At 38.8% G+C, this 15,846-nt stretch overlaps 1 protein-coding gene across 2 annotated transcripts in view; it reads left to right on the top strand.

Annotated features, from left to right (window-relative positions):
* cebpz (CCAAT enhancer binding protein zeta) overlaps positions 1 to 4,769 on the top strand; it is a 38,612-nt gene extending 33,843 nt beyond the window's left edge. For both annotated transcript variants that reach the window (XM_067384705.1, XM_067384706.1), the window contains 3 exons: positions 3,804 to 3,871; positions 4,062 to 4,143; positions 4,393 to 4,769. In XM_067384705.1, the coding sequence (XP_067240806.1) occupies positions 3,804 to 3,871; positions 4,062 to 4,143; positions 4,393 to 4,565 (323 nt within the window). In that variant the 3' untranslated portion in view covers positions 4,566 to 4,769. The remainder of the gene's footprint in view (positions 1 to 3,803; positions 3,872 to 4,061; positions 4,144 to 4,392) is intronic.
* Positions 4,770 to 15,846: the final 11,077 nt, after the last annotated feature.

Genomic DNA, 15,846 nt, shown 5'->3' with positions numbered 1-15,846 from the left:
TCAGACTGAAACAACAGCCCGTTTCAGTGCTGACACCTTGTGGACAAACTAAATTAGTGCAAAAACTATTCAATGCGCGTGCAAAGTGCTTTCAGTTTATATTGTTCTTTGCGGTTAGAAAAACTGTGCTGCACGCGTACACTGTACGCGTTCTCTGCTGATAATTACAGCGTCACACGCACTGTACGCCTACCCTAGTGTACGTGTAAAAAAAATGAAATAACGTTAATATTCACGCTAATTTTGAATGCAAATTATAATAAAAATGCATTTATATGTAGCATGATGCGGGCCACAAATGTAATGCTGACGGGCCTGGATGCGGCCCGCGGGCCGCATGTTGAGTACCCCTGATTTAAGGTAAGAGGCTGATCTCTCAGATTGATGCGCGAGCTGGCTTGACTGAAGTTTTCGTGAGGATTTGTAGTTTATGGACTGTTTTGAGTTAAAAGCATTGATGGCATCTATAAAAGAGATATCTAAAAGCGAAACGAAAATTATTGCCTCGACCGGCGACACAGTGGGGAGGACGCACGAGAGGAGACCTGCGCGTTTAATTGGTATGTGTATGCTACTGTAATACTGCATTTACAAAGCTTATCAGTGGCATGCACTTTTGTCACGAAAGTGAAAGTGCCTTTTGCGGTCGCATCGCGGTGCCCCCGCGTTCCCATTTCTCTCGATGTGAACCGTGAGCTCCAGTCCATTACAATTTAGGGCCATGGTATACTTAATTTCCCGCATTCCGCTTAGTCTCCTGCGCGAGCCTTTCAAAGAAACTCCTTTGCCCATGAGCGCGGAAAGACGCGTTCGATATGCACACGTGCACAGTCCGTGGTCATAACAATAACAATCCTTGAGGTAGGCCTGCTATTTTTATTTGACGGAAAAAATGTCTAAAATACCGGTTGTTAAAAAGCTTCAATGGATTCACCGTGTTTTTGTTTTGTCATCTTAATTTGTTAAACATTTAAGTGAAAAATATTTAGTGTAGGCCTATTTATTTATGCCTTTTTATTTAAATTATTTTTTTCTGTTGTAAGAAACGCTGCAGGTGCGTGACAATCGGGCGGAGCCAGACATTGTAAACATTCGGGGCTTAGCCCAAATCTATGTTTGTCCAAAGACATTTAAATTTTCTATTAACAGCTTTACTGACATGAAAGGAGCTTTTGTTATCGTATTCTTGTACAGAAAATGTACATTATTTGACACTGTAATTTGTAAAACTTTATTGAACGTACCAGCTCTAGGGGGGTCCGGGGGCATGTTCCCCCGGGAGAAAATTTTGTACATTTTAAGGTTAAATGCATCAATCTGGTGCACTCTGGAAACTCAAAATTAAGAGCTTCAACACATGTACAGTGTGCAAATTGAACAAAGAAACAGCATTGACTTTTTTTTTTTTTACAATACTTTTGTACACATTTCTTTTTAAAAGATAAATCCTTGAGCTTTTATTTTGATCATCACCAGCTGATTGTGTGCGCAAATGTGCGAGAGAGAGAAAGCGCGGCCGGTGTACGGTCGGATACTGTAGAAAAGTGGTATTGAACTGCTTAACGTATTTTAATAGAGGGATGTGTTAAGAAAAATTATATTTTGAGAGCACTGTTAAGAAACCTCTAACCTGAAATTCCTGCTTGCTGACTGTCTCGCACTCTTGCGGTTGACTGACTGTGCTAGCTCCTCCCCTACCTGCTGCATATTCAACAGAGAGGAAGAAACGGAGTAGCCCATAGGCTACCGACAGCAAAGAAATGTATTCTATAGGCTAGATTATTTTTAAGGTCTATTTTTACAGGCTGTATGCAGTATATGCAAAGCCAAAGCGCAATGAAATAAAGCAACTTATGATTTCGTGGGTTTACATAGGCTATTGTCCAGTTTCATATTTTCTCAGTGACACTCATTACATTCGGGGCTTGACTCAAAACATTCGGGGCTGAAGCCCCGGCAAAATCGGCTGGCGCCGCCCCTGGTGACAATTTGATAATGTGAATCCAGGTTCTGTTGTTTATCTGTTCTATGCTGCTGTTTGCATGTTAAAATAAACCCGTGGAAGACACAGACACTCGTCAATTGTATTTTTTATTTATATATGTCATATTATCATCATATAGGCTATACAATATTATAATCTTATCAGTTAACGGTTAATAATCGGATAACGAGCGTCGGTTGGGAAATTTAACCAAAATGAGCATCCCTATTTCCATGGAAAATCTAAGAAAGAAAAAAAGTCATTGTATCAGCTAGATGACTGTTTTGGTAAGCTCTGATTAAGGAATTGCCTTTTTTTTTTTTGTGGATATTTCACACTATATTTTAGAGCCCGACCAATATGGGTTTTTGGAGGCGGCTGCCGAAACTAGGGAGTAAAAAAAGTCAAATATTGTTATATCATCCGATATTCTTTGTGTATATTATAGGGGTACAATGGTCCAAATTACTCAGTTTGGTTTTATTATTACAGTTTTAGGGTCTCGGTTTCAGTACGGTTCAGTATGTGCTAATTCATGGAAAATAGGACAACTGTCAAATAAAAATAAAGAAAAAAAATAAGAAAAAATTATCAAACTACAAGCAAGAGCAGGTATTTCAGGTATCAGTAGTTTTAACATAAACATTATAAAATAACACTGCATATCTTCACTTTACTTTTGTATCTTCACTTATCTTCACTGTATACATTAAGTAAAGATTAATCACTATTGAAGTTACAAAAACTATTCAGTCAAAAGCAGTGAGTGATTTCTTTGTCATTTGTTGTTTGATTTACATTAAAAACACAGACAGCAATAATAAGTTTTTTTTTTTCTCTCTCCCTTTAAGACTTAATGCACAATCCAGTACATATACTGTTACACATGCATTGTATTTCTCGACTGTTATACGTTCACTTAAGTCATTACTGACTTATTTTTGCTAGAATACTCGTGTTGACATAGTTTGTGTGAATTAATAAGTGTGTGCACGCTTCAGATGACCGCACACAAATCTTACAGCGTGCGTGAGTTCTCTTTCACGTCTTGCTCATTTAAACACAGATAGCAACGTTTGCTGTACATGTCTCATCTGCGCTCGCGCACTATCAACACCCCGGTGATGGTGGCGTAAATGACTTCTCATATTCAAGCATACAGCGCTCACAGTGAACCAAGTTGTTCAATGTACATATCGGTGGCAAGTCTGCGGCATATATGCCGATGCAGATATATCTGCGACAGGCTTGCATCGGAAGATAAAATAAAAAATAAATTGGTCAGGCTTTACTATATTTAACCAAGTTAAAACTCATTGAGATAAAATCTATTGAAAGTTCACTTACATGAGTGACCTGGCTAAGAAGGCAGCAAGAGACATAATGATTATTACATTTGAAAAAATAAGTCAATTGAAAATGAAATACATGATTCATGTAGATCCAGTGAGTTTTTGAAATTGGCAGGGTGGGGGACTGCTAGGAGTCATTGGCAATGAAATGAGAGCCATGCCAATAAAGTGGTCGAAAAAGCAAAGCAGAAGAGCTCCTAGATTCAGTGCTTAAAGTCCAGTGCTGTGTTTTCAGTATTTCAAAGCAGTAAATTTTCAGTAGATGCCACTCAACACAAACTCTGTTACATTATATACTGTAATGAGGTCCTAAAAATTGGCTTAATTTGGCTCAATTTTTCATTGTGCATTGTTTCTTATTCAAAATGTAATTGTGAGATTCACCCTGTTTTTTCCCAATCAACTAAATCTAATTTCTCGTGTGTGTGTGTGTGTGTGTGTGTGTGTGTGAACCCATCATCCCAAAGGCCCTCAACCTGAAAAGAAAAGGAAAAGAAAAATGGAGGACTATGCAGTGTTTGCATCAGCTGAAGAGGTAGATGGTTTATAGGTTAAATACAAGATCCATTGACAGTGTTTGTGATATGCTTGATGTTTAAAAAATGTTTTTAACTTTTTATTCATTTGAAAATAATTATTAGTGAATTAGATGTGCACGTATCAGAAGGAGATTTTAAGCACCTTTCTAATGCAGCTGAATGAACAGGAAATTTCTTTCTAAACAGTTTGGGTGTTTGCTGGAAGAAAACGCAGGCTTGAAGTTTGACAACAGTGGTATGAATGCAATGGCCAATGTGGACAAAGCCAGTGAGTGTTGATAATAGATTTGTTTGTTTTCCAGTGGAAAAAAGTGTGCATGCACACTAATAGACAATTTAATATGCTTTATTATTCCAAACTGTGCAATAGCTACATAAACTATGATTGATTATTGACTAATATTGATTATGATTGATTAAACTGTTTCTATGATTGATAATTTAATTGATTGATTGAAAGATTTGCTTCTTTTGTTGATTGAAATTGTTTCTGATTTTCCTGCGTCTCTTCAATCAGATGTTAAGCAGCTGAAGTGGGAAGCTCAACGGAATGACTGGATCTGTGGGAGAGATGTCAAAACTCTCAGGCGGAAAAAGGCCATGTTCAACAAGAAAAAGTTTGGAATGACCAAAAAACATCAGAGTGTCAACAAGAAGAAGTTAAGACCAGAAAGTAGAATAAAAACTTAGTCTTCAGTTTCTTCCCCAGCTTGGAGGACCAGACTTCCTGAGCTGCTTAACGGATGCCATAGATCCTGGCCCACTTACTGTACCTGTAATACACAGAAGATGGAGGAATGCCATGCCATGTTTCTATAATATTGTAGCTGTAAAGTGGTTCAGTCAATATTGTCTGTTTCAGGTGTGTGGTATTAAATCCAGGGTTCGTACATACTTTGGAAAATGCTTGATTCTGTTTTGCTTTAAAGTTTTGAAATTTTAATATCTTCCTGGAACATGCTTAATGTTTGTTAAAACATCCAGTGTGATTTTTTTTTTTTTTTTTAAATATATAAATATAATGGGCCAGTGACATGATGGGTCATTTTTTTTTTTTGTCCAAAGACCTTAATATTTAAAAAACAAAACAAAAAAAAAGATATGATATCCAAAGTATGATGTCCAACTGGATCTCTTTTATTGAATCCAAAACGTTTTAAATATATTTTGCTACATATAAAGGTATTTTGAAGATTTTGAAGGGTCAAAAGTCATTTGGTTTAAACATCCAAAGGCCAATACAGCCATTTCATTTGTAATTAAAATATCTTAAAATGTAATAAATGTATATATTTTTTTTTTATTCTGGCATGATTTTAAACCATTATATAGCAACATAATGCAAAATGATTTTAAAATTATGTGTAGAAGTCATTGCTTTATGAGAAAAAAGTCCGGAAAAATGTATTTCATTGATGTCATTTGCCGTAACCAAGATAAAGGGACCATTTTGGATTAGGTCATGTGGTCAATATCATGTGACATCATTCAGACACCTGCAAAGGACCACATGGTTGTGAATCAAAGTAACTCTTTAAACTATTTGTAAAATGCATGTTTTCACTTGCTCATATGCATGTCTCGAAATATCAGGTCATTCGGTACAACTGCTATAAAACATGGAAGATGTTACATTTTATATTTTGTACAGGTTTATATAAAATATAACATGTAACCTGTACAAAATATAAAATGTTTGATTGTCCTTTTGCTAGCTAGCTAGATATCAGCCTGTTAGCATTGTTTGAAAATATTGTCATTCGGTAAAACTTAAATTTTGGTTAAACCAAATGACTTTTTTGGTGACAAATTTTGTCCATCTTGTAAAAAATGACAAAAGCAGTGTTAATTCATTATAAAAACCACATAATCTTTTATTATACATTTTTTTTTTTTTTTTTTTTTACACTTTTAAAAACCAGGTCTTAAAAAGGTATTAAATCAGAGCACAAAGTCTTAAATTCATAAAGTCATGGCATTAAATGTTGCATGCACTGCAAAAAAATTAATATACACTTAATATAATATAATATACACAATACAGTTTACACTTAAATCATTGATGTATTTCAGAGTCCAAATTCCTTGCTTTATTCCATTCACTCCTTGCTGATTCATGTCCTAAACTGCCATGCACTATACTGGGATTAGAGACTGAGTGAAGTTTTCGGACACAGCAATAGTCAATAATCTTTTAGGCTATTAGGATGCTGTATATCAGAGCTATTAAATTACATGTTTGGAAATCCATGACCTGCAGAAATTAGTTCCTGATTAAACATTAGGAATATTTTGTTACATCATTAACCATGTTTTTAAAAATCACATTTTTTAAAAGTATATGGCTGCTCTTTTTAAGGCATAATTTTGATTCTATTTTATTTGCGTTGTTCTCTAGGATCTTTTCCCTTCTGTGTGGATCCTGTTACAGTTTTTTTCGATTGCTAAACGACAGTGGGCACAACTGGAGTCACATGTGCAAAACTCTAACTACAGTCTGCACAGCAGCAGTTCATGTGAACCAAACTTTAGTTCGTTTTTCATTGCTTGAACACAGTTTTCAAAACTCTACACACTTATCCCATGACTTTAACCACAACCTGCACAACACTGTGGATTTACAGCACTTTGTTCAAATGCTAACACACTGCTGTCAAAACTGTGAACCACACATTCAAAACTAGATTTCAGCCTTGTGCCTTTCAAACATTGCAATTTCAGCTGAAAGGCTAAGCAGGTGTCTTGTTTTAGAGTTGTTAGTGAACACACACACATATATATATGTGTGTAACTCATTACTGTAATTCCGTAAATTACTACAGACTATTGAAGCAAACTGCTAATTTTCATTTACCTTACAGTTTTTTACAGATGATAGGACACATTTCTCAATACTTAGGTCACTTTTGCAAAACTCTTCACACAGTGAGCACAACAGAAGTCTATGTGGGCTAAACTGAGGATCAATTATCATTGCTTTGGCACAAAATGCATTCAATGACTACATTTTCTCAAATTTCATGAATTCTTTTCTCACTCAGACACAACAACTGCCAAAACTCTTTGTACGTACAGGCCAATCTGCACATGCTTACATACTGTTTTCAAAACTGTTACAGTTTTTTACGATTGCTTAAGCACAGTTTTGAAAACAGGGCTCGGTTTGTCAAAACACTACACACAATTAACACAACCCTACACCAAAGTAGCACAACACTTCAGATCATTTGCAAAATGAAACACTTCATTCAAAACTTGACATTAATTTAACAAAACCCAACTTTGACACCGTATGGAACACACATGGTTCATACATTCTGATTCTGTTTGATTCATTTACACACTGCTGTGCTCAATCTTAAACACTTGTAACTTCTATACTTTTCTAATTATATAGTCTGGGTTTGATTTTTTCAGAGATATTGTTAGAGTACATGAATATATATATATATATATATATATATATATATATATATATATATATATATTGCACTGAAAATCAGAACATATTCTAAATACAATGTTTTACACAAACAAAACAAAAAAATTGTGGAGACAAAACAAAGCATGATTTTAAATGGGAAAAAAAAAAAAAAAAAAAAATAGAAAAAACACCTTAGCATCATCTCTTGGCCTAGCTGGATCTGGCCATAGCACTTCATCCACATAACAGGCGATGTCCTCCCTCGTAAGACAGCAAGGGAAGGATCTTCTTGAAAGGTGAATCCATCCTTGCACAGACCCAGCATCAATTAGGTCAGGCCTTCTCCATGGCTTGAATGAGGCATATCCTGATATAGGGCTGGAGATCGTAAACCTTCCACCGCCATGCCAAAAAAAAACAAAAAACAAAACAAAAACTCCTCAATGGGTTTAAGGAAGGGACAGTATGGTAGAATGTATTGGAGTGAAAATTGTGGACGCTAATGAAACCAGTTTTGGACCAAAGCAGATAGATGGAAATTTACATTGTCCCTTATGACAATGTATCTCATCTGCTCTGCATCCATTTGGTCTTCTGCTGTAACAATTTTGTGCAGTCTGTCTAAAATGTGAATACGTGGGCCGTGTTGTAAGGGCCTAAGTTGGCATGCTGGTGGATGACCTCATTCTGCGTGATTGCAACATATATTGTGATTGTTGCGGCAAAAATGAATTAGCTGACATCACTAGTAAGAGACAAACCTTAGGAGAATTCACTTTATAAAGATTTTATTTCTTGCAAGAAAGAGTCCACAGTCGACACAACCATACAATGTCTGCCCCGAGTGTGAACTAAGGACACAAGAGAACCCACAAACATTTATACCCCCAATGTTTGAGCAACTCTTCTCAGTACTTTTCCATACAGGGTGAAAGTGACAATACACATACACAAATGGCTAGTGACAATACACATACACAAATGGCTTCCCCTTCTGTCTTTAGAACTAATTTAATTAACAAGCAGGAAACACAATGGTCCCCCTTCTGTCTTTGAACTTATTTAAATTATCCGATACCCTAGGTTTGAGAAAGCTCTCAGTTTGGGTGTCTCACCGTTACCCCCCTGGATTTCAGCAGACACTGTGTCTGTTGAGCTCAGAGAGGTGTTTTGCATAGCTTGAAGCAGATATTGGCATATTAAATTTTTCCCCAACAATTCCCCCTTTTATCATTCTTTGATAACTCACAAGAAAAATTTAAAATGTGTAGGTATGAATAAAATAAGAATAATAAACAATAATAATAAAACAAGCAAATTTAAGTTACTCATCACACTTACACTCTTCATCTCTAATTTTTTGTATAAATGATTACTCTCTTAAATTTGTAAATAAAGAAACATTTAGATATCTGGGTTCCCTTGAAATGTTACCCAGATTAAATAAAATAATAAAAACAAATAAATAAAAATCCCCTAATTTATTTTAGTTGTCTCCTCGCTTAACATCTCATCAAATTTGTTCATTCACTCATTGTAATCGTCATAAACAGTTAGTTTACCCATTTGCTGAGACATATTAGTCTTCAACATTCTCTGTACTATGCTGGAAATGCACTGCTAAGTGGATCGCACAGTTGTACGTCCAGGACGTACGAGGAAGATTAGTTTTGATGTGTTTTCTTTGAAAACTGGTTGGCTCAGCACCATGTTGTGCCAGTGTCTCTGCTCCTCTCCTCTCGGCTCCTCCTCCCCGATCACTGGTGGGACCTTTCTGCAATGGCTCGCATGCACCCACGTCGCTCTCTCAGCTACCTTGACGGCGGTGTGTCGTCAGAAGCACGATAAAAGGCTCAAGCTTTTTCACCTTCCAGCTCTTCCTCCTCAGGTCCCTTATCACCATGTAATCTCCCGGCTTGATGTTCTGCAAGGGAGTCTCAGCCGGTTTCCCCTGAGAATCTTTCTCCCGCACACAGACATTAGACAATAGAGAAGACTTTTCTTTGCGGTAATTCAACATATTGTGCTCACACAAATCTATGGATGGCAACTGTTGTTTACCCCCTTCCATTCCCATGAAGGGCGGTCGTCCAAAAACAATTTCAAATGGGCTTAGATTTACTCTGGTTGTTTTTCTCATTCTCATGTACATTAACACAATAAAACCCTTTGTGAACCACATGTCTTTCATCTGCCCTACCATAGCCCCTTTGCCTCCATGGTCTCGCCCATGGAGGCATTTAGCATAATGAGAGAAAAAAAAAAAAAATGTCGGGGTAAACAAGGCTTGCCATCCACGCTCATCCACACATCATTCTCAAGTTTGCAGCCACAACGTCTCCACAGGTTCTTCTCCGCTACTGTAGCAAATGCCTGCATACTCTGTAAGGAAGTCAAAGCATTTGTGTTAGTTTCAGATAATAAAATACATTCTGGTTCCTTTGACTGCTGTGCTGCCGCGGCCTTCGCAGCCATATCTGCTCTTGTGTTTCCTGTTGAAATGAAATCTTTGTTTTTAGTATGCGCTGCGCATTTACAGATAGCAAGTTGTTTTGGCAAGAGAATTGTGTCTAGAAGAGTAGACACAAGAGAAGCATTTAGAATTGGCCGGCCATCAGATTTCAAAAAAAAATTTTTTTTTTATATGTTTCCATAAAGCCCCAAAATCATTCTCAACCCCGAACGTGTATCGTGAATCTGTGTAAATCGTTACACTTTTACCCTCCATAAGCTAGCATGCTTCTGCTAGGGCTACGAGCTCCGCCGCTTGAGCTAAAAAAATTTGATGGCAATGTGCCAGATGTCAATGTTTCGAATTCAGTGGTCACTGCGTAACCAACTTTGTTCAGGCCTGTCTGTGGATCTCTGAACGCAGAGCCATCCACAAACAGGATATGCTCACTGTTTTCGAGCAGTGTGTCCGAAATGTCAGGGCGCGGGGTACATATCTGTTTGAGTGCAGTCAAACAGCAATGATGTTCCTCCCCATCCTCCTCTTTTAGAGGGAGAGTGGCAGGATTCAGCACTCTTCAACGCTTGACCGTGATGTTTGGCATATCCAGCAAAATTGTTTGATACCTCAGCCATCGTGCTGTTGACAAATGTGATGTCTTCTGTTTCTGCAAAATCATGGAAACGGCATGCGGAACCATTAATGTCATGTCAGAATACCCCACAAATTCTCTAGAGGCCATCACAGCCTGTTCAGCAGCTGCCACGACCCTCAGACAGTGCGGCAGGCCTGCTGCTACTGGATCTAATTTGCCAGAGAAATAACCCACTGGTCGCATTCTGTCTCCATGTAGCTACAAAAGAACAGATTTTTTTTTTTTTTTTTTTTTTTTTTTTCTCCATAGTATCTCGTTCTGTTGCGAAGTGACGTGCAATGCAAATTGTCAGGCATCATAAAATCTGTACCAAATGACAGCGTTCTATTTTTTTCCCAATTCACAGATTGTTTTTGGCCACTCAGTTTTGGTTATGTGCCATTTGTAAACCCATTTTTGGTTCTGTTTTCAAATACATTTGCTCACCCTCTCTCACTACAATGCCTGAGGGATCTGCAACCATTACCAAATTTAATTTGCACATTAAATCTTGGTCCAGAATGGGTACTGGGCATGTTTTTGAAGTTAAAAAATGCATGCTTCAGCATGTGGCCCCCTTCCGTCTCACACTTTAGTGGCACAGTGAACAGTTCTGTTATATAATGTCCTGATACAGACAAAGAACCATGCGTTTTGTTTGTTAGCGCTGGTTCACATGGCAAGTCACATGATCGCAAAACAGATCGGGTCGCCCCTGAGTCTACCAAAAATGAAATCATTGTCCCTTCAACTAGCAGCGGATATTCAGGCATGTTTAAAAATCCCTTACTGCTATACATAATCAAACATTTGTCAAAATCTTCTCTGTTTGTTTCAGAAACACACAAAGAGGTGCAAGCTTTTTTTTTTTTTTTTTTTTCATTGCATTATCAGTGCATGTGTTCAGGTGTGGGTGCGTTTGTGTGTGTGTTTGATATTAGTAAATGTGTACTTCCCTTTGCGGCGGTTTTTGCATCCTTGGCCGTGGTCCACCCGATCTCCTCCTGCTCTCCGCATCCTTTTTCCTCAGTCAGCCTTTCGCAGTTCAGGGCAGTTTATTGCCAAATGTCCATCCATTTTGCACTTCCTGCATCTCGTGCACTCACGAACAATGTGGTCATCAGCTCCGCACAGATAACAGCCATTTTTATCTGAATTGTGTCCCCATATGTTCCCGCTGAATCTTTGCGGTCTTTGCACGGCTGCCAACTGCAATTCTTTTATTCTTGACCTTTCCTTCTTTGCCCTCAGCTCATCTTCCGCGTGCAAGGCATGTTTCATGATGGTGCTTACTCGTCCTTCAGTCCATTCAATATAGCTGTGTTTCACGGCTTGGGAAATCTCAGGTCTCAGTCCATTCAAAAGACTATTCGCCAAACAACTTTCCCACGTGGTTGGTCTGTCGCCACGATCTGCTGGTTCCTTTAACCCGCTGTGCTTGCAAAACACACTGTAGAGTCGCTCATAATAAACTTGAACGCTCTCACCTGGTTCTTGACGGCAGTGGCTCACTCTGGACATGTCAATGCGCGCTGGAAATGCTCTCCTCACAGTCTCAGTCAGTCCCATCACAGCTGCTCGATATCCGTCGTTTGAAGCATGATACCAGTTAACGTGACTTCGTCTGTGATCTGCTGCTGGTAATTCTGCGCTGATCTTGTGCCAGTTCATTCCTCCCAGCTTTGCCATCATGATTCTTTTCAGTTCATTTAGCGTCGGGCTGAACTCTTGGCAGAATGTCATCAGTTCGGTGGCGAAACGGTCCCCTGCGTCGTCGGGATTCGGCAGGTGGGCCATTGCCTCTTTCATGTCGGTTAAATTCCAAGGGCGGTATACTAATTCTATTGAATTTGTTCCCATAACTTCCACCATGGGTGCTGTGATGCTCACCCGCTCTTCCTTCGCAGTTCTGTCCCAGTTCTTTGTTTTCTTCGGACTCTGGATCTCAAAATCTTCCTCTTCCTCTTCCTCTTCCTCGTCGCTCTCTGTGAGGGTATCAGGATTCAGATCGAAGTCCCCGTCTGACTCCAGCATTCTGGCTCGTGCATGTGTGTTGGAACGTAAAACATATGATTGCGCACCTTTCTTTCTTTGCTTTGTCTTCCGGATCACTAGTCTCTTTCTCCTTCCGGACGGCAGTGTTTCTTTGCCCCGGAAGCTTTCAGCTGCGTGCGCCCCCTCTGCTGTTGGCTCGGCTGCGCATGCTCCTCCTTCTGTTGACCGTTCAGCTGTGCGCGCTCTCTCTTCTCTCATCTCAGCGGCGCGTGCTCCCCCGTCTCTCTGCTGGGGAGCTGGAGTTGGTTTGGCTGGTAGAATTGGTTGGTTCGGTGGAAACGGAGAGCAGTCGAGGTCGGGGTCCACTTTCAGGCCTTGGAGCTCCGCATTGGGATAAATTGTGTAGCTCGGCGGTGTTTCATGTGGAAAAGCACAAGCATAAGATGTGTTAGTAATAGTAATCTCATTCTGTGGAGGCGCAGTCGCCTTTTCTTCATTTTTCTTTTCTTTTTTCAACATTCTTCTTTCCCTATTATCTGCCTCTTCCACCCAGCAATTAATTGTTTTCTCACATTTCCCACATACATGTTTTTTAGCACAACCCTTCGTTATGTCACTCCCTTCTTCGATCGACAATTTTACCGTTTTCAACCTTGTACTACTAAGTGTTCCTTCTTTTGGGAAATCATGATATTTGATCAACTTTTCTATATCTTGCATGCATCTTTGGCCATATAATTTTCTCATTTGACAAAATACCGGTGTCTCATATTCAGCTAGCTTGCTTTGGGATTTCCCCATATTGGCAGTCTGATTCTGTTGCTTTTCGCGCGCGCGCTATTAATCTGTTGGACGTCTCCGTACAGATCTGATCTCTTCACCCAAGATCAGCCGGGCGGACGCTCTCAATAGCGCCCTATTTGGGACCGCACACAACTCAGTCCCCGGACCGCACACAACTCAGTCCCTCTAGTCCCCGGACCGCACACAACTCAGTCCCTCTTATTCGCCCACGTGATTTCAGTTTTTTTTTTTTTTTTTTTTTTACCTCGTAAAAAACATCAGTTCACGCTGCATTTGCCACAGATTCAGACTCCCCTTATGGTTTATCCCTATCAATTCAATTTTCAATTTAACCAAATTCTATTTAAAAAAAAATCTCCCCCTGAATTTTCCAAGTTTGTCTCTTACCAGCAGCTCCCGTTGCCGTCTCGGGTTCTTTTCTCTTGATTCCAGTGGTCGTCCTCCCGGACATACACAGCACCGGCCCCTCGTCCCTGAATCTAAACGGGGTTAGGGCTGACTTGGGTCAGGATTGCAGGTCACCGGTGCTGCCCAGGTCCAGAAGGTCCGTCCAAGGAATCCCACTTCTGACACCAAAATTGTTGCGGCAAAAATGAATTAGCTGACATCACTAGTAAGAGACAAACCTTAGGAGAATTCACTTTATAAAGATTTTATTTCTTGCAAGAAAGAGTCCACAGTCGACACAACCATACAATGTCTGCCCCGAGTGTGAACTAAGGACACAAGAGAACCCACAAACATTTATACCCCCAATGTTTGAGCAACTCTTCTCAGTACTTTTCCATACAGGGTGAAAGTGACAATACACATACACAAATGGCTAGTGACAATACACATACACAAATGGCTTCCCCTTCTGTCTTTAGAACTAATTTAATTAACAAGCAGGAAACACAATGGTCCCCCTTCTGTCTTTGAACTTATTTAAATTATCCGATACCCTAGGTTTGAGAAAGCTCTCAGTTTGGGTGTCTCACCGTTACCCCCCTGGATTTCAGCAGACACTGTGTCTGTTGAGCTCAGAGAGGTGTTTTGCATAGCTTGAAGCAGATATTGGCATATTAAATTTTTCCCCAACATGATGTTACCACTGCGTTGGCCCGGGACATTCAAAATAATGTTTCTCCCTCTCCCTCTTACTGCAGCATTGCCTTCCATTTTGTTGAAGATACATAAACTCACCTTTTGCCTTTTTATAGTACTTGCACCTGATTGTTGAGTTTACAGTTAAGCACCTGAGTGTCTGAACACCTGACGGCTGTGTTTGATCAATTGGTTTATGTGTGTGGTATTTTGGACAGCAGTGTCTTAAAATGGCAAAGAAGTGACATTATGTTAGATTTCTGTGTGTAATGTAGAGAAGTGTGTTTAGTGTTGTGCAAAACAATAAGTGTAGTGTTTTGCAAAAAGTGTGAGGCTGAGAATGTGCTTATAGTTGTGCAGATCTAGCCTTGTGTTTTGCTCCTTGGGTGTTAGGTTTTGCTAATTGCGGGAAAAGTTTAATTTTAGTGTGTAAGCAATCGTAAAAAACTGTAAACTTGTGTTCAAAACAATAACATCATACAAAACTGAATAAGACAGAAATATGCTGCATTTCTACAGTAATATAGTTATGAAATATATTCTGAATCTAAAAAATCAAATACTATCAAAGCAATTAGATGAAACTAAACACCTACACAAGCATTAGTCTCTCCATTTCATTACCATCAACTCAAAAGGGGAAACTCAGGAATAATTTTGTTCTGCAATGTAAACATGGACCATGTAACATAAACTGCAGTGAATTATAAACAATAGAGAGTGTCATTCTTGTTTTATAAAGAAATCTTAAAAAAGAAAACAATGTATAATGCTAACTGATGTTAGTGTTTATAGGTCGATGTTTTATAAGTGACAAAGCGTGTTTGCTGGGTGAAAACCTTTGCTAGTGTTCTGGAAGAATGAGTTGATTTGAGACATGAATGAAGTGTTTTGGTAGATTTAGTGCATTTTTAATTTGTGAAATGAACTGCTGTGCCAAGATGAAAGTTGGTTAGGAGAACTGTGTGAAGAGTTTTGAAAAAGTTGCCTAAGTATTGAGAAATGTCCTAGCATCTGTAAAAAAACTGTAAAGAATTATGTTCTAAAAATGTAAATAAATCATCTGAAAGAATGTCACTCTTTTCTTTGAAGAAAATATTACTTTGTATGAAGTCACTGAAATTGTTCAAACTGTAAAAATGAAAAGTTTGTATTTTCTGTGTTGGTGTTTGATGCTAGTGTTTTTACTCTCAGTGTGTTCTGAGTGACAGTGTGTGTTATCACAGTGAGGGTTGTGCATAGTGTTTGGCTGCACTGAGCCTGTTTTGAGCCATGTGTTAACTGTTTAGCTCAGGTGACTGTTGGTAGTGCAGACTGTAGTTAGAGTTTTGCACATGTAGCTCCAGTTGTGCTCACTGTCGTTTAGCAACCGAAAAAAAACTGTAATTTTCTCTCTAAAGGTCCTTTCCCTCTCACTCATTTCTCTCCCTCAATTTTTTCAAAAACAAAGTATCATCCATTTTATGCATATTTTCATGACAATTTATAACAATACAAATTTTCTTCAAAACAGAGTTTATGCATTGTATCCATAACTTAACTTTGGTATTAGTAAGATCACAGTAGTCAGGTACAT

The sequence above is a fragment of the Chanodichthys erythropterus genome, chromosome 4 (genome assembly GCF_024489055.1).
Source record: "Chanodichthys erythropterus isolate Z2021 chromosome 4, ASM2448905v1, whole genome shotgun sequence".
Classification (NCBI taxonomy): domain Eukaryota; kingdom Metazoa; phylum Chordata; class Actinopteri; order Cypriniformes; family Xenocyprididae; genus Chanodichthys; species Chanodichthys erythropterus.
Note: the sequence above shows the minus strand (reverse complement) of the source record. Positions and strands in the feature narration are given on the sequence as shown.